This window comes from Scylla paramamosain, chromosome 20 (assembly GCF_035594125.1).
Source record: "Scylla paramamosain isolate STU-SP2022 chromosome 20, ASM3559412v1, whole genome shotgun sequence".
NCBI lineage: Eukaryota > Metazoa > Arthropoda > Malacostraca > Decapoda > Portunidae > Scylla > Scylla paramamosain.
In genome coordinates, this window is record NC_087170.1 from 22084811 (window position 1) to 22108994 (window position 24184).

At 36.9% G+C, this 24184-nt stretch overlaps 3 protein-coding genes across 12 annotated transcripts in view; 2 read left to right on the forward strand and 1 right to left on the reverse strand.

Moving 5' to 3' along the window:
- LOC135110649 (protein kinase C and casein kinase substrate in neurons protein 2-like) overlaps window positions 1-15841 on the forward strand; it is a 158933-nt gene extending 143092 nt beyond the window's left edge. For 5 of the 7 annotated variants that reach the window (XM_064023191.1, XM_064023189.1, XM_064023193.1 and 2 more), the window contains 8 exons: window positions 1945-2058; window positions 2249-2361; window positions 2610-2730; window positions 3957-4067; window positions 8369-8523; window positions 10319-10375; window positions 11805-11941; window positions 12825-15841. In XM_064023191.1, coding sequence (XP_063879261.1) covers window positions 1945-2058; window positions 2249-2361; window positions 2610-2730; window positions 3957-4067; window positions 8369-8523; window positions 10319-10375; window positions 11805-11941; window positions 12825-12931 — 915 coding nt within the window. In that variant the 3' untranslated portion in view covers window positions 12932-15841. The remainder of the gene's footprint in view (window positions 1-1944; window positions 2059-2248; window positions 2362-2609; window positions 2731-3956; window positions 4068-8368; window positions 8524-10318; window positions 10376-11804; window positions 11942-12824) is intronic. The other 2 variants (XM_064023194.1, XM_064023195.1) reach the window with 2 other exon arrangements.
- On the reverse strand, window positions 13546-23473 carry LOC135110650 (enoyl-CoA delta isomerase 2-like). Of its 2 annotated transcripts, none has more exons than XM_064023196.1 (8): window positions 23336-23473; window positions 22644-22725; window positions 22233-22500; window positions 21377-21534; window positions 20956-21073; window positions 20420-20539; window positions 19463-19633; window positions 13546-17234 (listed from the first exon to the last, which is right to left on the reverse strand). In XM_064023196.1, exons 2-8 carry the CDS (start codon window positions 22676-22678, stop codon window positions 17139-17141), a joined length of 966 nt encoding a protein of 321 aa, XP_063879266.1. In that variant the 5' UTR covers window positions 22679-22725; window positions 23336-23473; the 3' UTR covers window positions 13546-17138. The 2 variants fall into 2 exon arrangements, with proteins under 2 accessions (XP_063879266.1, XP_063879268.1); XM_064023198.1 differs by lacking the exon at window positions 23336-23473 and adding an exon at window positions 22963-22999.
- A 125-nt stretch (window positions 23474-23598) lies between these two features.
- LOC135110647 (BLOC-3 complex member HPS1-like) overlaps window positions 23599-24184 on the forward strand; it is an 11606-nt gene continuing 11020 nt past the window's right edge. For all 3 annotated transcript variants that reach the window (XM_064023181.1, XM_064023183.1, XM_064023184.1), the window contains exon 1: window positions 23599-23775. The gene's annotated coding sequence lies outside the window, so the exon portion shown is untranslated. The remainder of the gene's footprint in view (window positions 23776-24184) is intronic.

The following is a 24184-nucleotide window of genomic DNA, read 5'->3' on the forward strand; positions in this document are numbered from 1 at the left end:
GCTTGCCTTGAATTTGTGTGCCATTACTCTATGAATCTTGTTATTGACCCAAGTCTTTAAGTTTAGATCAATCCATTTTCCTCTTCATCATGTGACTATGTAGTATGTATAATTGGTGTCATGAAGACACCCTGATACAAACATGTATTCCTATTTTAGATATTACAGAGAGTTTGGGGGAATTATAGTTCAGTTAATTGTAATTTTTGATGAAGATGTCACCCTGGGATTTAGATAATTCAGTCATGGAATAAATAATGTGTGTAATTCCTTCAGGAGTGTCCATAGTTATATTATTGATCTGCAGCATTCCTTCTGCTTGGATGGACCAACCTAAACACTTCCAGTGATACAAAACAAAGCTTTAGATTTTTTACACCATTAATTAGTGTACACATGTCAAGGAATGAGTTCAGCATATTTGAATTTAAGTTAATTACCCTCTTAATTCATAAGTGGCCTTAAGAAAGTTTGAGCTATCGGACTTTTACTGTTCATGAACCACAACAGTATTCTCATAAAGGTGGCAGTTGAGATGTGCGTACACACACACACACACACACACACACACACACACACACACACACACACACACACACACACACACACACACACACACACACACACACTCTCAGGGGTTGTGTCCTGCCTCTCAGGGTGGCGACCTGGCACCTGCCGCGGTGTGTAGCTGAAGGGTGCAAACCCATGATCCCCAAACCCGGCTGCGGCCAAACCACAAGCATCAAAATACACACAGAAAGTTCATTTGTAGCAGACCAGACATTGCAAAGCTTAGGAAGTATGGGGATCCAAGAAAAATGAGAGGAATTTTTTTCCCAATCTGTAAGGAAAGAGAAAGGAAATTTGTACCTGGTGTAGTAAAGAAAGAGGCATTATACATCAGTGGTATCCAAGGGAAAAAACCAGGACAGTGTATTCCAGTCCACTGCAAGAGAAACTAAAACCAACACCTCCAGAAATAGTTAATTACCAGACAACACAGTGCTACATTTACTTATGTATCAGTTGGGTGTTTCTGTAACTTGGCATTTTATTAGATATATGACGAGGAAGAATTCTTAGATAATGTTCTCATTGTAATGTTCAATCTTTTACATTGAAATCTTTCCTTTTCTAAGTAAGTTGACAAAAGTAAGTACACATCTTCTCTCACCACTGTGTACACCCTCTGCAAGTAATGCTTAACACTCTATGGACACTCCTTTTAAAAGATATTTTACTCAATCGTAAAAATCAAATAATTTATCGTTAAAATTCAATAGTAACTGGTGACGTTAAAATATGGGATGTTTTGGAATATTTTGTTGAATGCTTTGTGTAATTGTAACCTGTTTAACAGTTTTGTTGTTCACTGTTCAGAGGTTATTTATAAATTATATACATATACATATTAATTAGTTTTATCACACAATAGCATTTTGTCTGAAGTAAGTAACTGATTTGCATTTTGTATCATTGGATACTAACTGATATTGGTAAAGGGTTTGTCTTGTGCACCTAAAGGTACTGCCAACTGATACTCATCAAAATCAGGAACATTAGAGTTCTTTGTGATTTCTGCATAATGTGAAACCTTTTCAGAATAGATTTGTCACACATCAAATGAAAACTTAGTCTGTATATTTTCTTTATAAATGCAGTCAGATTTTCAGTTCATGGTACTATTTAGTAAATAGCAATTTTTTTCTGCTTTCATACATTAGTTAAAAATTCAGATTTTATTATTTTATAACAGTGTGGGTGTGTGTGTGTGTGTATATATATATATATATATATATATATATATATATATATATATATATATATATATATATATATATATATATATATATATATATATATATATTCTAGGGCAGTTTTAGCTAGCTGATAAAAATAAGAGTACAAATGAACAAAAGACTCATGGCTGTGAACTCATTGCAGATGAAGAAACTGACGGACCGAGTCTCCAAGGCCAAGGAAGAGGTGGCAAGAGGGAAGGAAAAGTATGATGCGTCTTTGAGAGAAATATCAGATTATAACCCTAAATATATTGAGGTTAGTGTTTTTTCTTATTTCTGAAAGTTAGAGTATGAGAGAGAAAGGGAAATTACTATGTGAAGCAGATGGAAACCATTATATTATGTTGAATCTTTTCTTAATTTTCAATATGAAGTATGGTGACTGCTCTAGTAATAAGTTTTTATGTCCTGTTGAGTTTCTCATATGTATGGTTTTGTTTTCCCAGGATATGACTCATGTATTTGAGAAAGCACAGGAATCTGAATCAAAGAGGTTAATATTCTTCAAGGATATGCTCTTCAGCACCCACAAATGCCTCAACATATCAAATGATCCCAGGTAGGATAAACGTATTTACAGTCAACAAAGGAGACATTGTTTTTATTGTATAGAATTAAAAAGAAGTATTGCATGTAAAGGTACATGATATTCTAGATTTAAGAATAGTTTTAGGTACTCAAAATTAATAACTGAAGATTTTTTTTTTTTTTAGTATTACTTTCTATAATATTTTAAATAGTAAATGATAATTTGATGTTCCAAGGGATATTACTTTTCATATTTACACGTATGTACATTCATGATAGTTTGCCACGGATCTATGAAGAGTTCAACCACACTGTTGCCAATGCTGACTATGAGAAGGATCTGAAGTGGTGGAGCAACAACCACGGGGTCAACATGCCCATGAACTGGCCGTCCTTCGAGGTGAGCTGAGTGGCTGGTGGCTCTGCAGGATGTCCACTGTAATAGACTCAACTTGATGTTCCTGGGTTTTGTAGATAATTTTTCAACGTTAATAGTGTGGCATGGTTGTAGATAGTTAAGTAACATTCATCGAATAATGATGTGGATTTTTTCTTTTTCTTTTTTATTTGTATTGTAGGCTTATGTGAATCTAGGCTATCAATGGATTTTCAGATTTTTTTATTTATTTATTTATTTATTTTATTTTCATGATCATCATGTTAAGTCTATTACAAGTACTTAGATTGATGATAAGCTGACATGACTGACTGGTTGTTGATCGTAGCAAAAAAAGTTTTTGAACATTGAAATATTTCCAGAAATTCTCAATGTAAATGTTCAATATTGCACCATTTCTTTATTGTCATTATCAGTCTTATTGTGTCAGTCATTCAGCTTGTGTGTGTGTGTGTTGGCTTCCAGGAAGTAGAAGTTGGTGCTTTATCTGCACTGCATTGTGACATTGTTCCTTATTTGTTGTTTGTTTTTTGGCATGCATAATGAGTCATAAATCATTCATAGATCTTCAGTAAGTTATATTCATGTTGGTAGTGAGGTTTAAAATTTGCATGAGTAGACAAAATAATGTTTTATCATTATTACACTTTGGTTTTGGACTAATGTGTGTGAGTGTGTATGTTTGTGTGTTTTAGTGTTGCTGTGAATGTGTGAGCTTACCCAGTCAGCAAAGCCTTGGACTTCATAAAGTTCAGTGTAGAATTGATCAAATGTTAAATTACTTGTGAACTTCTTGAGTTTTGTCTTCATTCACCTTGGGATGCAGTATGTTGCTTTATTGTCTGTAGAGTAACACAATCATCCCTTTGTCATTTGGAGAGCATCATCCTAATGACAACAAATTGTCTCATTTCACCTAAATTTATAATAGTAAAGAGGTGTAGGTGTGCATGAAAGAACACCTGGTTAATGAAATTCATTTCTGTGCTAAACTTCATCACTGTTCTTCAAAGATCAGGCAAGCTTATTTGTGTTGTTTTGTTCAGACTAACATAAATTAATTGCTTTATTGTTTTGTAGTTAATGCTTCTGCAGCTTTGCTCTCACATTGTAACCATCAGCGGACCAAAGCAGACATTTTGTGTTGTCTGTAAATGTTGTTTTGTTATTTTGTTTTGTTTATTTTTCCATTATTATTTACTTCTTTGGCCCTGTGCATGTGTGTGCAGGAGTATTCTGAAGAATTCCGCGACATAAGCAGCAAAGGCAAGCGCAGTGGACACATTCCCGAGGGGGCCATCACCCTGCTGAACCAGCGCACCGTGGGAGATGACCTGCCAGTAATGATACTCAATGTTTCTATCACAGTTACACCATCACCAATAATGATTCATCACTACTCTTCTCACTTGGGACATTTTAGATTTCTAAACTCATCATTCACACATTTAGAAATACTACTGAAGGTATATTCCATTTAGAAAGTGCAGGAAAAGGAAACATACTGGAATGAGGAATTTGCCATAAGGTCTTGGCAGCAATATAGAAAGATCAGGTCAAGCAGAGAAGGAAGACAGTGACCCAAGCCTCACCTGACCTGGCCTGACCTTCCTACTTCTTGAGCACTGCATGAGACCAAATGTCTTCTTGACTTTCCGGATGTTGACTTTTCATGCACACACACATACACACACACACACACACACACACACACACACACACACACACACACACACACACACACACACACACACACACACACACACACACACACACACACACACACACACACACACACACTATGAACAAAGTACACTTATTCTTTATCCTCTTTGGGACCGGGGAATTCACAGATATTGTCATACAACATTGTGTACATACTGAGCAGCCTACTCTTCATATCACCCCACAGTCACTAACACAACACCCAACAACAACTTACAACTTACTGACCAACAACATTTTAACAATATGTAGTGTAACATAAGTTGTATCTGATAACAGTCTTAGCCAGTATTGTCTTGCCACCTACCACTGCCGTACACTAGCTGCGACCCACCTGGCTCTTTGGCCCCCTGAAGACCCTCCTTGGTCACTGGTCTTGGTTTTTTTTCTTCTGGTTGTGTTGCAGGTTTTTCTCCCTTCAGGTTGGTGTGAGAGCTGGCAATTGGGCAATTGCAATGGGAAGTATCTAAAGTAAAATGACTAAGTCTCTAGGAGGTCTTTGTTGTTTTTTCAAGTTGATAAACTGTCATGTACACTGATGCACCTCAAGTCACCAGTCTAGATAGAGTATTATGTCAGGCTATATAGTCCAGTGATGCCACTGCTAGAGCACTCAGAGGGCCCAGTTTCAAATCCCTCGTTACTTGAACAGCTTGATTGACTTGCTCAAATGCTGTAGCTCATGCTTACCAAGCAGATGTGTTTATGTGGCATCTTTGAAATGAGATTGTATGGAAAGACTTACTGAAAGAGAGAGAGAGAGAGAAATCATTATGCACATCACTTTTCCAACATGCCCAATGACCTTCATTCCTCAGGTTTAAAGAGTTACAATGGCTGTGTTTGGGTTTTAGTTTGTCCATACATTTGTATTTCTCAGAAAAGGCTTGTTACTCTGAGCAAATAGCTTTGGATAAATCTGATAACCAATTACATTGCAGTAATCTGAGACCAACACTTGAATTAGAGGTGCATCAGTGGAATTAGATGCCCATTGTTTACTATGATATTTTCATTATTATAGAAACCCTTGTTGTATGTAACAGTTTAATTCCGTCTTAAGTGTTCAGTGTTCACTTATTTAGTTTTATGTATGATTGTAAGGAAGTGAAATGTTAACTTATTTCCATAGGTGTCTTGAAACTTTTAACAACTACTTGGATTGATGACTTGACTGCCACCTCTAACTTTGACCTGAATGACTGAATACTTCTTAAAATTCACCTTCAGGGTAAACCTTTCCTCCAGTCAAACTAGACTAGTTGGGCTTCCTGCATTCTCATGAGCTACCTGCTGCTTCATGCTCATAGGACTTAGTGAGAAACCCTTTGATATATATTTAGGTAACTTCCAGCCAGATACAAAACACCTGCAGTCAGATACTGGGACTGTGGGAGAAATTCTTTAGATTTAATTAGTTCATATATACTTAGAATAAAGGTATTGTACATACACAATGCTTGTATGTGGATGATGGGTCAAGAACTTGTTTGTATGGTGGGTGTATTGGCAGAGGGAAGCTTTTATATGTAGGAGGGGCAGCAGCCAAGGGCAACAAAAATTTATAAGAAAAAAAGGCTCACTGTCTGCCTCACATAATTAATTGTATTCTTGCCAAACTGGAATTATTCACTTTATAAAACTGTGAACTATGTAAATATATTGAAGATCAGAATATTTAAAGAATTCAACTATACAGAAGGTCTCCAATGTACGAGTGAATTAGGTTCCAGACATGTTCGTAAGTCAAGGAGCTTCTGTAATTGCCACACGCTGAGTTGATCAAGAAGCCACACCACCCCCTTCCTCCCTTTCCATGTTATGCAGCAGCTGATGGGTACACTTACAATATTCTTGCCACTCCACATCACCTCCTTAGCTCCTTGGCCCCCAATGGAGAAGAGAGATTACTCCTGCCCTCACTTTATGGGGATCACTTGCACAGGTTGGACAGTTTGGTTTGGAACAAGGATCCTTCATAACAGATTTTTATACTTAGAATATTTCCAGTCACCTTATCAATTAGCCTTTCCCCAAGCTGTCTTTGAAAATATCAGTTGTAAAAGGGATGATATGGAAGTACTTTGAAAACCAGTAAATGTATGTAGTATTATTTACATAAACTGATCATATGACTACTGACATGCTTCATTGAATATCTACATACCTCCACACAAATATAATAGTGTAATTTATTCCATCTTTAATAGGACTTAACCACATTTTTATTTTACAAGCTGTATGAGGGTGATATACAAATAGGAGGCTTCATTCAAAAACCTTTTCCATCCTTCATTTAAGCCATCACCGATACATCTTCTTTGATGTTACTATTGTTATTTTGGAAAGCTGGTTTAAGGGAAGGTTAATTCAATACCTGATGGAAAATATTCCAAGTACAAAAGTTTGGGGAGTGGCAAGAACATTATGACCACACCAGCTGCTCCACTGAAGGGAGGGAAGGCGGGGTGTGGCCTCTAGATCAGCTGCAGTCATCATTGACAATGGACTGAAGACACGTGACTGTTCACCAGATATCAGCTGTTGTTAATTACTCTAATGTGATCCTCAGACTTGCTTAGGGGGAAAAAAAAAAGTCAAATATTGGGATCTCAAGTGTCCATAGAAATTAAGAAGAAACTGTTTAAAATAGTAAAATAAAGGTGACATTTATAATTCTTATTTTAACATGACTATTGCTGTGGATGGTTGATATTTCCATGTTCCTTCCACTACTGCAACCTTTACCCTTCAGTATCCACCACTTTCTTCCTTGCCAGTCATCCTCTGTCCTCCATCCGGTTTTGTATTGTTCAGATAATACCCTTACATCTTGGAGATTAATGTGAAAGACATTTGTCATGAAAATCATATAAATATGCTCTTTTCAGTCCATGATACTACTAGTGTAGGCTGTGTATTACTTAATCTATTGCATATATCTGCAGTTTCATCTGAAATGGCAGTATTAAAATAAAATCTTTTAGTCATGCTGTATATGGAAAATGGTGCTGCCAGTTGCCGAAATGATTCGAGGGCATTTTTCAGGTCCCTTCATTCATGTGACTTTTCATGGGGGATAGAAAGTCTTGATAATTTCCTTGTCAAGTATGTTGGGGAAAGGTTCAATTAATGAATATGGGTTCAAGTACTGTTATGGCACTAGCTACTAACCTTTTTTTCAGAATCTTCTCCCTTTCATGGTACTGTAAATATACAAGCTGTTGCTATAGCTGTAGAACTTTGCTGTAGAAATAGTGGTGGTATTTTGTTGCTTCTTTAGTTTGCATGACTCTTAATCTTTAGTGTATCTACTTGTGAATTTGTCCTATTTCCTAACAGTCTCTAACATCACCAAATTTTCTTTGTTGTGTGTGTGTGTGTGTGTGTGTGTGTGTGTGTGTGTGTGTGTGTGTGTGTGTGTGTGTGTGTGTGTGTGTGTGTGTGTGTGTGTCATTTGGATGCCCAGGTGGTCAAGGGTGAGTAACAAGGGGTGAGTTGTTCCTTCTTTGCTGACTTGTTGTTGTTCAGTAGCAGAGGAAATATTCAATTAAGGATATTACTGTGAGAGCACATGCATTAATAAAAAGTGCAATTGAGAGTTGATATAGAGAACACTGTTTTTGTCAGTGTCATCTCTGATGAAACAGATTTTTTTTATTTTTAAAATGAATCGGTTAAATATATGAACATGACATTGATGTTACCAGTACCTTGAGAGTTCTGAATGAAGTGACCCTTATTTTACCCACAAGCCAGGAATAAGCTTTGCATTCAGCACTGCTGCTTCAGCTGTGTAAATTAGTCTTGCAAGCCATTCTGCAATATCTTTTGTATGCTTAAAAATCATCATGTTAGTGCTTATCTTTACAAGATTTGTAGGATAGACAGAGTCATAGCATTCATCTGTTCCTAGGAGTATACACCTGACCTACAACGCATCAGCAAGAAGACGACCAAGGGGGCAGTAAGTGGTGGCGGTGATGTCACACTCACAGCTGTTAAAGGAACCTCCAACAACACCTCAGCAACCTCTAAATCCTCAGACAACAATCGACATTCAGCTGTCAGGTAAGAGAAGGAGTAGATAAAACACAACATTAAGGTTCATTTTTACAGCCTCCACTGTCATGTTGGTGATAGTGAAATGGTTAGATTTGGTGACTCATTCTACTGACTGACTGATATAGGCAGTAATTTTCAAATACTAAAAGCCAGACATCTGATACCTGACTGACTCAGTTGACTGTCAATACTACCATGGCCATTTAATAAATGGATAAATAGGATAACACCAGTTAGTTTCATCCTTTCAACATTCCTATGTTCCAGGATAATCTTGAATGTCATGTAGAAGGCTTGTGTGCTCTGGACACACACACACACACACACACACACACACACACACTTTGTAGTGTAGTTGGTCAGCACGCTCAACTCACAACCGAGAAGGGCCAGGTTCAAGTCCCAGGAGCAGCAAGGCAAATGGGTGAGCCTTTTAATGTGTAGCCCCTATTTACCTACTAGCAAGTAGAGGTTGTGACCTCCTTGTCTCAGTATGTGACATGTGAATGGTCTCAGTTCCACCCAAGGATTGGTCAGTATGAGCTCTTGAGCTCTTTCTTTAGGGGAAAGGCTGGCTGGGTGACCAGCAAATGACTGTAGGTGAATAGGTGAACATACATTGCTATCTCAAATTTTGACGATCTGGAGAACCTTTTAGACATTCTTCTCTGTCGGAATCCATTAAATCATTGTGTTATATTAAAACATTCTCTTTCACCATGGACACACCATGTTCAGAAAGAATGTTCTGATTCACACCTGAACACCATCTCAGGATGCAGCTATGATTTTTCTAGTGTTGCCAAAGCACATACTGTTAAACCAAAACCACTGACAACAGTATGTAAAGACCTTACAGTACTCCTTAAAGGCATCACACATGCAGTAATGCATTCCACATCATCCTTTATAAAATATTTCTGATTTAGCTACAAGACTGGGGCTGAGGACTGTACTTCCTGATGTATGTGTCTTGTCATAAGGTAATAGGTGTTTAGCCTCAGTGCTCCTTACCACAACTCTCTTACAGTGATGAATGCCATAACTGCCTATGGTAGCAGCAAGTGTTAACAGCACCATTCCACCTTGCTTTCTTATGTAATCAGAGTAGACTGGCTTATGGTTTCTGCCACATGACTTGATAACCTTATGAATAACCAGTAAACATGTTTTACTAATAATAGTTCACTAGTAGTAGCAAGTGTGGACAAGTGCCACTCTGCTACAATAAAGCTCTGTAACATTGTTTTGTTTAGCTTGAGTAAACCTGGGAGTAATAATCTAAATAAATTGATATATATGTACAGCAGACACTCTTTGTAATTAGTTACTCATACATCCTTAACAGCTTGTGCACAACTTCTTGTACAACATTTTATGTCACCACATGAGCTTCTCGTATTCAAATGTATACATTATAGAAAATCTGGAGAGGGCTCAGACAAAGTGTTTATGCTCACAGTAGTCAGGCAGATGCTGTTCAATCTCAAGCTTGGGGATGTACTTAATTAGCTGTTAGTAATGCAGTTACTGAATGGAATACATACAAATCCAAAATTTTACTCTGAAATTCTAAAAATCATGGTCTGCTTTTTTCCATGTTGTCAGTGTTTATTTGTGTCATACCTGTCATGGCACTTGCATATTAAAGACTGTGGGTCTTTTACTGTATGTATTCCATCCCAGCAGCACACTTTTAAACATGCCTCCTGGGAATTGGGAACTTTTCTGTCCACAACCAAAATGTGTATATAAGCTTTTGTCCTTGGTATTGACTTACCCTCTCTCTCCCTCACCTCAGCGACCCACAGGAGTCACAGGAAGCACCTAATGAGGAGGACGATCCACATAGTCAAAAGTGAGAGAGAAGCATTCCCTTTGAGTTACAGTGGTGGCCTTTTACTTTTGTTGCTGTTGACCAGCTTCTTGCTTCGCCCCTCCCCACCAAGAAAACAAATAAATTGAATAATAATGATAATAATGAAAAATAAAAGATAATAATAAATAAATTTATGTAATTATTTGATAAAAAATAAAGATACAATAGAAGCAAAAAAATATTCATAAATGAATATGAATGAAACTCTTGGAATCTTTTGGATCACCACCAAAGTAACTCAAACATCCTTCAGCTTTTTCACCCTTTACTTGCAGTGACTGGAGTAGGAAATATCTGAATGAACTTCTCCCCGGATACATACATATTTGTTATTTAGTTTTTCATTTCAGTGCTTGCCCAATGAAAATAAACAAAAAACAGAGCATGTCAGTTACATTTCTCTTCAAGTTGACAATGAACCACGTTCTCATCATACCTGCACGCTGCTTGTGGCATGCGGAGGGAGGAATGAGAGTATCGATGTAAATGAATGTTTGTGTCACCGTCAAGGATGAATAATGATTACTAAGCAGTTGTCATTTACCTAACCAGTGTTCTGTCTCCCTTTTACTTCCAATTCTTTATATTATTGTTTACTTTATTTACCTTCCTCCACTAGTAATTTTGCATGTCAGCCTTGCTTCCAGTTTATCTCCTCACCCAAGGATGCCTGCATCAGCTTGTGCTACTTCTATGTTAACAAGACTTCAACATTTCCTTAAGTGCATTCAATCTTACTTCCCTAATATATATATTTCTCCACCTTGCATTTTCTTCCTAACTTAACTAACCGTCATTTTTTTTATCTTTAAGACATGCTGTCAAACGTTTTATGGTCTTGTTATTTATATTTATAGCTTATTTTGTTTCATGTATAACTCAGCTTTGTTAATATACAATCTTCAATATATATATATATATATATATATATATATATATATATATATATATATATATATATATATATATATATATATACATTGAAGTGTAAAGCTTGACTTATGATCAATAGATGTAAAAAAGAAAGGCAGTCTAGAATTATTGTGAGTACAAATCTAAAAAAAATTGTCCGAAAAGACAATTTCAACAATATTTTCTAAGTTGGCACCATGCTAACTAAACCAAGTCAGGCCAGTCCAAACTTGTCACAACTTACACAGTAATAATCGCTGCATGGGTTATGATGCTACACTAAGAAAGGCTGCTGGCTCTGTTCTGGCTTTGGTCAAAGGCCAGGAGGTTTAGCCTTTTGCAACCCCATGCTAGCTAGTTAAGTGGCCTGATGCCTGTGGGTTATCCAATGGTGTACCCAATAGCTGCAGTGCATTATATCAGTATGTTTGTGGTCTTCTGGTTTAGTTACTAAAATTTTACTGGGGAAGGTGAGGCTGTATATTTGTTGTTTCAGCAATGGTGTGAGTGGTGGTGATGATGACGAGTGGGACTGCAGTGATCGCACATTTGATCCCAACAAACCTGGTGTTCCTGTCCGAGCCTTGTACGACTATGAAGGGGTGGAGGCAGATGAGCTCTCATTTAAAGTTGGTGAGTCTTGTGTTATAATTTGCCAACATCTTGAGTTGTTTTTGTCTCATGAGTTGAACCAAATTAAGGTGCAGTTTGACAAGCATGTTTTTCAGACACCAAATCTGTGGTATTGATGTGTATTGTTTGAATGGGTAGGTCTAGCATATACCAAGTTAAACATCAGCTCTGTGTCTGTGTGGAAATATTTGTACTCCATATTTATCTGTGAACTCATAATTATGAGTTTGGTAGTAGGCACATACTGAAGTTACCTTTGTTCTTGATGATTCTCATTGTTTTTATTTTTTAAATCAATCATTGAGAATCATGATAACCAAAACCAGCATCTCCTTGTGGCTCCCTGCCTTTTAGCCATTATAAGGCAAGGTTACAATTCCCTTGTAAGGAGTCTGATTTCAGTACTTATTATTTTTGGTTATCTGTTTATTTACTAATAATTATTACAGTGGCTGCAAAAAAAAAAATGATGAACTGTAAATGTCATAGCACACCTATAGACCAAAGCTTTGATACTCAGTTTACAGCCATAGAAAGTATTAAAAAGTAGTAAATTGTCACATATGACAACTCACATGCCCTGAAGATACTATGCACAACTTTATATGATTAACTGTAGCTCTCCTGCCCATTTGCCTTTGCCACGAGCGTCTCCTTTCATCGCTCACATTTAATTCTCCTTACATTGTAATGGGTCCTGGCAAACTTAACAACAAAAAAAAGTATTGTGATGGCATCTGTTTGAGAGGAGCTCAGTAATTGTGAGACTGGAAGGAAGACAGGAAGATCATAGATCACATGGGTGGCTAAGTAAACTGGGGAGATGTTATAGAGATGTCATTCTGTACCTAGTTATGATTTTATTCTCTTTTTCGCACTCTAGGGGAGGTGTTTGACAAGTTGGAAGATGAAGATGAACAGGGGTGGTGCACAGGCCGCAAAGATGGCCATGTAGGTCTGTACCCAGCTAACTATGTGGAATTGATCTAAGGACACCACCATCCCTGACCAGAGGACTCAACTCCAGGATGTGTGATAGACATAAGTATCCGTGCAGTCACAGGATCCTATTTTAGGGGGATTTGTATACTTCAATGAAGTGAGTATACTTCAGTGGAGTGAATTACTGTCTACCCTAAGAGTTTGAAAGTTAAGCTAACTTGTTCAGGTCTTTTGATTCTCTGTCTATCTTACACTTGACTTTACATTGAGAACTCTTAATTAACCTGCTGTGTAGCCTGTGATGTAGAGAATATCAGTGAAATGTGTTAGACTCACCATATGGCTTACCATTGTAAAAGTACATGTAGATAAGTAACATTCTGCATATTTTTTCTAGTGTATTACATGAAATACATCATCTGTACCAGGTATGTCCTAGCAGATTGTGGGATCACATGTTGTATGTACTGTATATTATTAATGTGAATGAGAATGCTTGATAGGTAAGTATATTCCAAATATAGGTCTAGAACATCTGTAAAGTTATTTGGAATAATGATTCTCTGGGGAGTATGATTCTGCATTTTATTATTATTATTATTATTATTATTATTATTATTATTATTATTATTATTATTGTTTTATTTTTTTATTACTACCACTACTACTACTACTACTACTACTACTACTACTACTACTACTACTGTCATTATTATTATATATTGTTTTTATACAGAGCATAAATTTCAGTTGTGGTGTTACTCCCCCTCCCAATTTTTCTATGGGTGGCATTAAAAGTCCTCTTAATGATAGCCACATTTTTCCCTGCAAAAAAATTCTTCATGTTTATTTTTCATTTATTATGAGCCTTATGTTTAATAAAGACATATTTGTTTGTAGTAAAATTCTTTAAATTTCCAATATATGTGTATTTTTACAGAAAATATATCCTTATTTCCATATTAATGAAATTTGTTAATGAATATTTGAATTGCAGAAGCTATAATAGTTGAATAAGTTCATATAATGAGTAACATACTTTTAGTGAAATATTAGGTTTACTTGAATGTATAATTGATGGAAGGAGTTATATAATATATGAGAGAACAGCAGAATGGCTAACTAAATTTAGCAAAGGATAAGTGCTTTTATGCTCATGCCACTTGCAAACACAGGAGCCATTCAGGTAAAGAAGATTTACTTGACTTGTATAAAATAATTCCATCACCACATTTCTATCCAGTGCTTCTAATTGCATTTGGTATTACAGGATTGACCTTTGTGGATGTATCATTCACACACTTGTTACATCATTTTTCAAGTGTTGGGTTGGTCCTTGTATGTTTTCAGGCATTGGGCATAAAACAGGACAGTATTAATTGTTCAAAAGAAATGAGAGGTTCCAGCAGCCACTGCCTGTGGTCACGTTGTAGGGAGAGCTGCAGGCAGGACCGCTGCTCAGGACAGGCTGTGTCCTGGTAATGATGCATATATAACGAATGTATATAGCACTTGTTTATTCCAGTAAGTGACATGTACAATGTACATAATGTTATCTGCATGGTGTAGGCCTCACTGTTATGTAATCACTTAGATGTTTCTGCCTTCCTCCTCAATTATGTATTTATTTTGATATGAAAAATTCCTGATATTTGTTCCCACCATGTGTAATTTTCTTAATATTTATAGACATTATTAAGCTCCAAACAACAGTTTCTTAGCACTGTCCTCTCTTAATTTCAGGACAGGCCACTAAAGTAGCTAGTTGTTAGTTAAGTTCTGGACTGAGTCAAATTGAAACATCTTTCATGTTATTTTTGTTACTTCCCTATTGATTTATGGTGATAAGATTATTAAATCATATGAGAATATGTGCATACTGATGAGCAGATATTCACACTTTAGTTACACCACAAAAGTTATTTTGGGGAGGAATTAGTAATAGAGATGCCTCACAGTGATGAATATTTTTTCTAATGAGGAAAGATCCATTGTGAGAATCAATGTACAGATCATAATATTTCATGTCATTAAAGTACAGCTTATTTGCTTCTCCAGTTTCCCAGCATCTCTTAATTATTGTTTGTGTCATAGCTTGGCTTGGAAGTGTACTGAGCCATAGCTGAAATTTTCTAAACTTGAAATATAACCAAGTAACTTGAAATATAACCAATGTATTTAAACTTATGTAAAATGGTAAAGTATTCTTTTCAATCTGGCAAGAACTCCTTAAAGGCTCATAACACCATTAATTACTTAATAAGTTCATAATATATTACAAGCTAAACTCTTATCTGTTATACCGGCTGCATAAGGATCATGCATAAATACACATGTATGGCCAAGGGGGAGGGAATTCATGTTCAGAGTTGTACATTATGTGTAGACGTGTGCACTAAAGGTGGTCTGTCTGTGTACTCCTGTGCTTAACTGTCATTTACTGAGTGGGGCCTTGTATTGTGTTGTGGGTACAATGCAGTCTTTGAAGAGTTGCAGTAATGTACTTTTAAAACTTACTCCTTTCTTCATAAGGAAAATAGTGACAAAATTAAAAAGTACAATCAAACAGCCCCATTTCCATGCAATTATAAAGGAATTTTTTTCTTAAATTCTAACCAGGCCACCCCAAGATGTTATCTCATTCTAGCTGCCACTACTGGTATGACACAGCAGCCTTTGTTTTGTAGGCCACACACTTGTACATGTGTATCATTCTATCATTGTGTAATGTCACCAGATATTGTGTCTTGTGTTGCATTAGAATATGAAAATGAAAGCCATGTATGATCTTCAAATTCATCACGTTGTGCCGATCTTCGTTTCCTGTCAAGTATTGTTTTGAGTGATGTGGATAGAAGTTTTCTTTTATGAACATTTTCCTCGTTAATTTTGTTCTCTCTGCCCAATATTTCCTTTGATTTGCTCTTGTAAATATGCTAAATATATTATTTAATTACTCAGGACATTTTAATGCTCCTGATTCATCTGATGTCCCTTCAGATGTCTAATTTTGTGTACAGCCATTACTGACATTATCTTTTGAACTGGACTACAGCATTTTTCAACAGAAGCACCTCCTGAGGTATAATCTTACATATCATACATATCTCTTTATTAAAAATGAAGAAACTGTCTGTATCAAATTACCATTTAGGCTCCAAAAAGTTACTCAGGTGTTAATTTTTATTTTTAGTACAAATTATTTAATATCTGTTAATTTTAGCAGTAACAGTTCAAATTGAAGTGAAAAACTATATCAGTTTGGAAGATAATCTTTCTACTAATTGAAATGACTGTAATACATTGCCCTGAGAATATTGGAAATACCTTTCAATAAAATTCCATTAATAGATATTAGCACCAATGAAATATTTTGTATAGGTGAATTTTTACTTGCCGAACAATTCTGAGTTTAAAACCTCAATAGAATCATTATACTTCTTCATTTTCTTCTTTATTTACTGTCACTTTGTCTCATATTCCAGCTATGAGTACTTTTCCTGTAACAATAAACTCCCTGGCTAACTGCTTAGTTATTATGAGCAGGAAGTCAATTATACTTCACTCCAGTAACACAGGAGGGAGCAACCTTCCTTTCTCTACTGTCTCCCAGCTCCATGTACAGATGATATTTTATCTGCTCAATAACAACACTGAGAAACACTTGATTTTATGTCATTACGTCGAATAAATGAGTGTATAAGAATATTTGTTTAAGTACCCTTGAGGGCTCCCTTATACCTTTGAAAAATTTGTTACATGTAATATATATGTGTGTGTGTGTGTGTGTGTGTTGTTCTAGCCTTCCATAGGTAGTTTTTTTTTTTTTTAAATAGGCATAAGATAAAGAGAGTGTTTAAGATAATAATAGAAAGGTTTACCTGGTTTTCAATCAAACTTTTATAAAATGCACACACACACACAATTGTTATAGTCTTAAAAAAGGTAAAGTCTACAGTATGCAATGGTATCTACCAACTAATTCACAATTTAAAAAAAATATATAATATATATATATATATATATATGCTATTTTTTTATTTACACTTATTCTTTGTTGCAAGAACACTAAACATTTCATCCTTGAATCCCACATTTCTATTTTAAAAAGTATTCTTGTTTATACTGTGAAGGTAGTTTTCATATACATACACACTTCTGAAACTAAGTATACAGAATCTCTTTCTCAAAGATGTACAGCATTTAAAAGAATTGTATCTGATTACTCATTTCACTTGGTAAGAGAATGATCACCTTAGAAGTTGTCAACAACATACTTATCATATTCTTCTTTAGTTACCTTATCTACCATAATGCGTTCAGTCACTCTCTTGCACTCTGCAATATTAACCTGAAACAAACGTAAAAATATTAACCTGCGTGTGTGTGTGCATATATATATATATATATATATATATATATATATATATATATATATATATATATATATATATATATATATATATATATATTGGTGAAACTTTTGCTGTTGCCTTTGACATATCAAAAGCTTTTGATAGAGTCTGGCACAAAACTTTGATTTCCAAACTACCCTCCTACGGTTTCTATCCTTCTCTCTGTAACTTCATCTCAAGTTTCCTTTCTGACTGTTCTATTGCTGCTGTGGTAGACGGTCACTGTTCTTCTCCTAAATCTATTAACAGTCGTGTTCTTCAGGGTTCTGTCCTGTCACCCACTCTCTTCTTATTATTCACTAATGATCTTCTAAACCAAACTTCTTGTCCTATCCACTCCTACGCTGATGATACCACCCTGCACTTTTCCACGTCTTTTCATAGACGTCCAACTCTTCAGGAGGTAAACATATCACGCAGGGAAGCCACAGAACGCTTGACTTCTGATCTTTCTAAAATTTCTGATTGGGGCAGAGCAAACTTGGTATTGTTCAATGCCTCAAAAACTAATTCCTCCATCTATCAACTCGACACAACCTTCCAGACAACTATCCTCTCTTCTTCAATGACACTCAACTGTCCCCCTCTTCTACACTGAACATCCTCGGTCTGTCCTTTACTTATAATCTGAACTGGAAAATTCACATCTCATCTCTAGCTAAAACACCTTCTATGAAGTTAGGTGTTCTGAGACGTCTCCGCCAGTTTTTCTCACTCCCCCCCCCAGTTGCTAACTCTGTACAAGGGCCTTATCTGTCCATGTATGGAATATGCTTCACATGTCTGGGGGGTTCCACTCATACTGCCCTTCTAGACAGGGTGGAATCAAAAGCTTTTCGTCTCATCAACTCCTCTCCTCTAACTGACTGTCTTCAGCCTCTCTCTCACCGCCACAATGTTGCATCTCTAGCTGTCTTCTACTGCTATTTTCATGCTAACTGCTCTTCTGATCTTGCTAACTGCATGCCTCCCCTCCTTCCGTGGCCTCGCTGCACAAGACTTTCTTCTTTTTCTCACCCCTATTCTGTCCACCTCTCTAACGCAAGAGTTAACCAGTATTCTCAATCATTCATCCCTTTCTCTGGTAAACTCTGGAACTCCCAGCCTGCTTCTGTATTTCCACCTTCCTATGACTTGAATTCCTTCAAGAGGGAGGTTTCAGGACACTTATTCATCAATTTTTGACCACTGCTTTGACCCATTTCAGTGGCATTTCAGTGGGCATATTTCTTTATTGGATTTTTGTTGCCCTTGGCCAGTGTCCTTCCTACATAAAAAAAAAAAAAAGATAGATAGATAGATAAATATAGATGTGGATACATAGACAGACACACACTGCACAGTGTGGTGGTCAGCATGCTCCACTTGCAACCAAGAAGGCCTGGGTTTGAGTCCCTGGTGCAGCAAGGCAAATGGGTGAACTTAATGTGTAACCCCTATTCACTTAGCTGCAAGTAGGTACAGGATGTAACCCAGGGGGCTGCAACCTCACTGTCCTGGGGTGTGGACATGTGAGTGGTTTCAGTCCTACCCAAAGATTGATCACTACAAGCTCTGAGCTCTTTCTGTAAGGGAATGACTGGCTGGATGACCAGCAGACAACTGTAGGTTAATGACACACACCTTAAACTGTGGAATTGTTTGGGCAGAGATGACAGACCAGTATTTGTATCCTTTCTTGTAGTTTCTAGTTAAAATGCAAGTATGTCAGGATATAATTTGTCACTGACAAAATCTATGGCTCTTACTTGCTTAGCCACTTAGATTTTAGCAGAGCCAACTCCATAACAAAACTACAGGAAAGACCAAAATGCAGAAAAATTTAGTGTCCACGATGTGGTACTAACATGAAAGATGTGTCATTTCTCTCGAGTGCCTGTGGGGCCACCCATCCTGCACAGTAAGCTGGCAACATGTACACAAGACAACAGAAACTGAATACCACAGTCTAGATCCCTGATAATAGCTAACAGGCATGCACATAACTTACTATAACAGTATATGCATAATAATTACAAGACTCAAAATTAGCAACATAAAAATTCAAGATACAAAACTTCTCAAGGTCACTGTTGAAAAGAAAAAAAGAAAAAAAATCTATATGTGTATATTCCACCACTGAGTATTGATATAAGTGACTGAAAAGAAAGAACAAATATCATACCTTGTGTAGTGCGTCTTTAATCACATCCCTAGTTAGGGCTTTGCTGTAGATGAGAGACTTCTGGGGAAGTTTTGCCATGGCCTGTAAGCGAGGCCACACCTCTTCATAAAGATTAGAAGCTGGAAATACCTCTGTTGCCAAGTGAAGTTCATATGCTTCTTTTGCTGTGACCTGAAAAGGAAAAACAGCTATTTAACACCTATTACTTTTACTGACTTAAGAGATTTTCCCTTCCAACTAAAGACACTTGTAAGCAGCTTGTGTAAAAGGCAATGTTTAATGATACTGAAACTTGACCAATGAAGGGGAAAGTATACTGTTGCCCCAAGTGTTGATGTCATAAAGTCCAGTGAATTATATTGTTCCTAAAAAAAAAAAAAAAAAAAAAAAAAAAAAAAAAAAAAAAAAAAAAAAAAAAAAAAAGTGAACTAATGAACTGCTATACACTAAAAGGTCCACAAATACCAACAAGTTGAGATATAATACGTGGAGACAGTTCCAAGGTACTGCCCTTCTCTCTGAAGCATTTCTGTTGCTAGATATGGTACTACATTTTCATCTGAAGCAGTCTGTGGAATACATCACTAGCTCAGTAACTGTACACAACCTATAACACTGAGATGAAGATGGCTGGGTGAATGTGTGGTGCATCTTTGAATAACATAATTACTTACATGGAATTGAGTAGAATGAGATGAGTGCAATGACAACATGATGTGAAAAGACAGACTGAGGTGATCTCAGGCAATGCATAAGATTCAGAAGGATTATTACATGAAATTATTGTAGTATATGAAAGACAAAGGTAGACCTAGAAAGAATCACCCAAAATAACGAGAGAGAGAGAGAGAGAGAGAGAGAGAGAGAGAGAGAGAGAGAGAGAGAGAGAGAGAGAGAGAGAGAGAGAGAGAGAGAGAGAGAGAGAGAGAGAGAGAGAGATTGGTGAAAGGTACTAACCATTTTATTGAACAACAGAATTTCAGAAGCCTTCGCCTGACCCATAAAGCGTGGAAAGGTAAAGCTAGAACATCCCTCAACTGTGATGCCCAAGCTTGAGAATGGTGTGAAAAATACAGCCTGTAAAAGCAGGTAAATAACAAGACTTAAGTACATATTTTTGTATGTGTTTGTTATATATTTGAAGGTACAAAATAAAATTTATGAGTGTAATTTGGTTGTCTGTAGTGTGGTTATCATATTACTAGTGAAATACTGTATCACTTATAAATACAAATGCAGTGGAAGTCTTGTTATCAATGTCCAAGTATTAGAATACCACTGTATTACAGAATATGGAAAATTCTGAAATCCCACACACTTCAAGTTATAAGAGCATTCTGAATAAGGGATTCTCAATTTGCAGAAATATGTAAAATGTTAATGGGATAAAAGGGAACTGTGTGAACTATAATGAAATATAACAAAATACTAATGTTCTTTACATAGTACTCAAAACACACAGTTTTCAACAACAAAATAATTTTCATCAATACCTTCTCACTAGCATACACGATGTCATAGAGTGGCAGAAGAGTGGTGCCAACCCCAACAGCAGCCCCATTCACTACAGCCACCAGAGGTTTGGGGAAGTCAATAAAAGCTGCCATGTGTCTGTCAAAGAAAGTCCATCACTAAGAAATCTATTTTCTTCATCTTTTGACTACACAATAAGAAATATTTTCATAAGTATTTTTCATCTATTATTATGTCACTCCCTGTGTATCATAAACACATGAGAATTTCTTATCAAGACACTGGGAATGATTTCAGAATTTACAAAAGATGTAAAAAAGTGAAGGTGACAGATAGAGCAGGCACCCAGAGAGTTTATCCCAAGTTCTGAACACAGAAGGCTTGACACCCCAGATTACTTTTCCATACTTATAATTTTCTATTAAAATTCTACAGCCAAACCTGGTCAAAAGTTCTTCAACCTGCTTCATTGTCAAGTTCTGAAAGTTTGTCTTATCATTCCCAGCACAGAAAACAGTGCCAGCTCCAGTGGTGGCTGTCACTACAGTGTCTGGATCCTTGACAGCTTCTTCTAAGGCACAAACAACATCTGCAAACATCTGAAAATTTAACAATATCATAATCCCCCTATCAGTACAGTTCCTATCTCATCATCCAAAATTCTCAACTAAAACACTCCATAATATCTAACATCTTTCCATATGTCATTTGCACACCAAAGTTCATGTCTGACACTAAGCAGCACAACCCACACCATCTAATTGTATCTCAGTGCTCTTTAGCTAGTGGATGAAGAACATTATTAATACTAAGTATTGCTGGCATTCATTATAACCACCTGATCCTGGCCAGTGGTAGCAACACACACCCATATAGCAGGTCTTGCCACAGATCTGTCACACTCCTCATTCCAATCTCAGTTATTGTGTCAACTTTATCAATAATATTATTACTAACACTATTAATAATAATAATGATAATAATCAACTGCTCATCATCTGTCATACACAAGGTAGTGTTTGCCTGCTTCTATAAACTAACATATCGTGTCATGCCCTATTATTGGAATTCTGTATTGTGTAACAAAACGTGATATTTTTTCCATGACTTAGAACTTAGTACAGAGCAAAATCAAGCTGGCAAAGGGGTGACAGTGATCATGAAAGAAAAGTTTATATTTTCAGTACTATTTCACTCACAAATTACCAGATAAAAAATTTAGTTTTACTACAATGCAGAAATTATGCAAATTAAGTAAAAATTATACCATTTAGATTTATGCTGTACAGTAACTTACCTTCTCAGTGACAGCATTTTTCTTTTCGGGCCTATTGAAAGTGATTGTGCGAACACCATCCCTGAAGGTCACATGAAGATTGTCATACCGACTGTTATCTGCTGTTGGTGTACCCCAGCTTGGCCCACCTGGTGCTTCAGATGACAAAGCACGAACAGTGTTGATGACAAGGGATGGCAGAGGGCAGCAATGGCCAGGTGGAAGATAGGGATGTGTCTGTGGACAACTTAGAGGGCGTTTGCTCCATCCTGACCCAATTCTCAGATTCCTGCATATTATAAGATCCTGATAATGATGACATACATGGGATTAAAATTTATATTTCTCACCATATTCCAGCTAGTTCTTGCACCTTAGCTTAAATGTACTGGTTACAATACTGCCACAACAAAAACTCCAACACATTCTTACCTATGGATGAGGAACAGTGCTCTCTGAGGTGACATTCTCGACACCAAGAGACACTAGTCAAGTAACTCAGCTTAATCGGTGTCTGGAAAATGCAAATACACTTAACACAAACCCTGTCTAGTTTCTCTTTGTGAATTGGTGACATAGGAATCTAGTTAACATTAATGAATTTAAAGTTAATCAAAGCCTCCTTTGGTTAGGTTAGACCCCAATTAGCAAGACTAGTGACTTCAAAGGGTCAGGATAGCGTAGCTTGGAGCTTGGGGGATGACGGATATTCCGTTTATTGACTATACGTAGTTTAGGGATTTTTTCTTACACTTTTAATTAAGGTTTCCAAATTTAGCCTCCTCCACCGTAAGACTGCTTTCTCCCCAAGTTTGCTTGTCCTGGAGAGGGGCGGCAATATTATATATATATATATATATATATATATATATATATATATATATATATATATATATATATATATATATATATATATATATAGAGCCGCTATTGGTGAGATTTACCAGTTCCCAATGATGCACATTAATCATGTGTAAACCTAAGAGAGAGAGAGAGAGAGAGAGAGAGAGAGAGAGAGAGAGAGAGAGAGAGAGAGAGAGAGAGAGGTGTGTGTGTGATGAAAAAAACAGGTAACAGTAATTTCATGATGCAACATGTCAAATATTTAATCAAAACTCGCTTACTTTGGTCCGCTTCAGTTGTCCGAGACCACACAGCCACACTCACACACCACCCTTACGCCTGCTCACAACACACTAGCGCGTAGCAACTTCGCGGCGGTGTCGGCTGCCTGATGTCGGCTGCGGTGTCGGCTGCCTTAACCAGTTAGTGTCGCGTCCATGGGTTGTGTTAGTACGCGTCTGTTTCAACTCCCAGCCTGACAGAATTTGTGTGTTTTTTTTTGTGTGTGTGTAACCACGCCTACACAGTGGCTGCCAAGGCTTACCCATGAGTTAAACCTTCTTTAGTTAGTAATGAGGAAGGCGTGGGCTCCAGCAGTGGACACCCGAAGGCAGCAGTGGGTGAAAACAAACAAAATAAAGAAAAGTTTGGCTGTGAGCTGCTAGACGGCAGGAAGGCAGCAGGAAGGTACATCACCACCACCATCACTACCACAGGGAAGGTAAGGTTAGGAAGTGTTGGAATAAATTTAGGTAACTTAACGTAACTTTTTAATGAATAACTGAACAATCCACGGTTTTAATTCATTTCAACGCATCTCACCTACCCTCCAGCACAATATATCCCTGTGTCAGCCTCGTCTCGTTGCTAAAAACCGTAAAATTTAACTTAATGAAAATGTAAACAATCTGGGTCGTCTCTATTTATTAGCCATTATCTGTCTTATCTGTGAGTGTTTTAAACCAATACTGTCGCAAAGCGGAGCCACATGACCAAGCTTTGATATCCGCTCATTAGATATACCTGCCATTACTTAATTTAAGTTTGGCGAGGGTTTAAATGAGTGAGAAGGATCGTCCCCCCCACTGGCCCCCCACCGCCATCTTGGATAAGGCTCCCCAGCCCCCTCC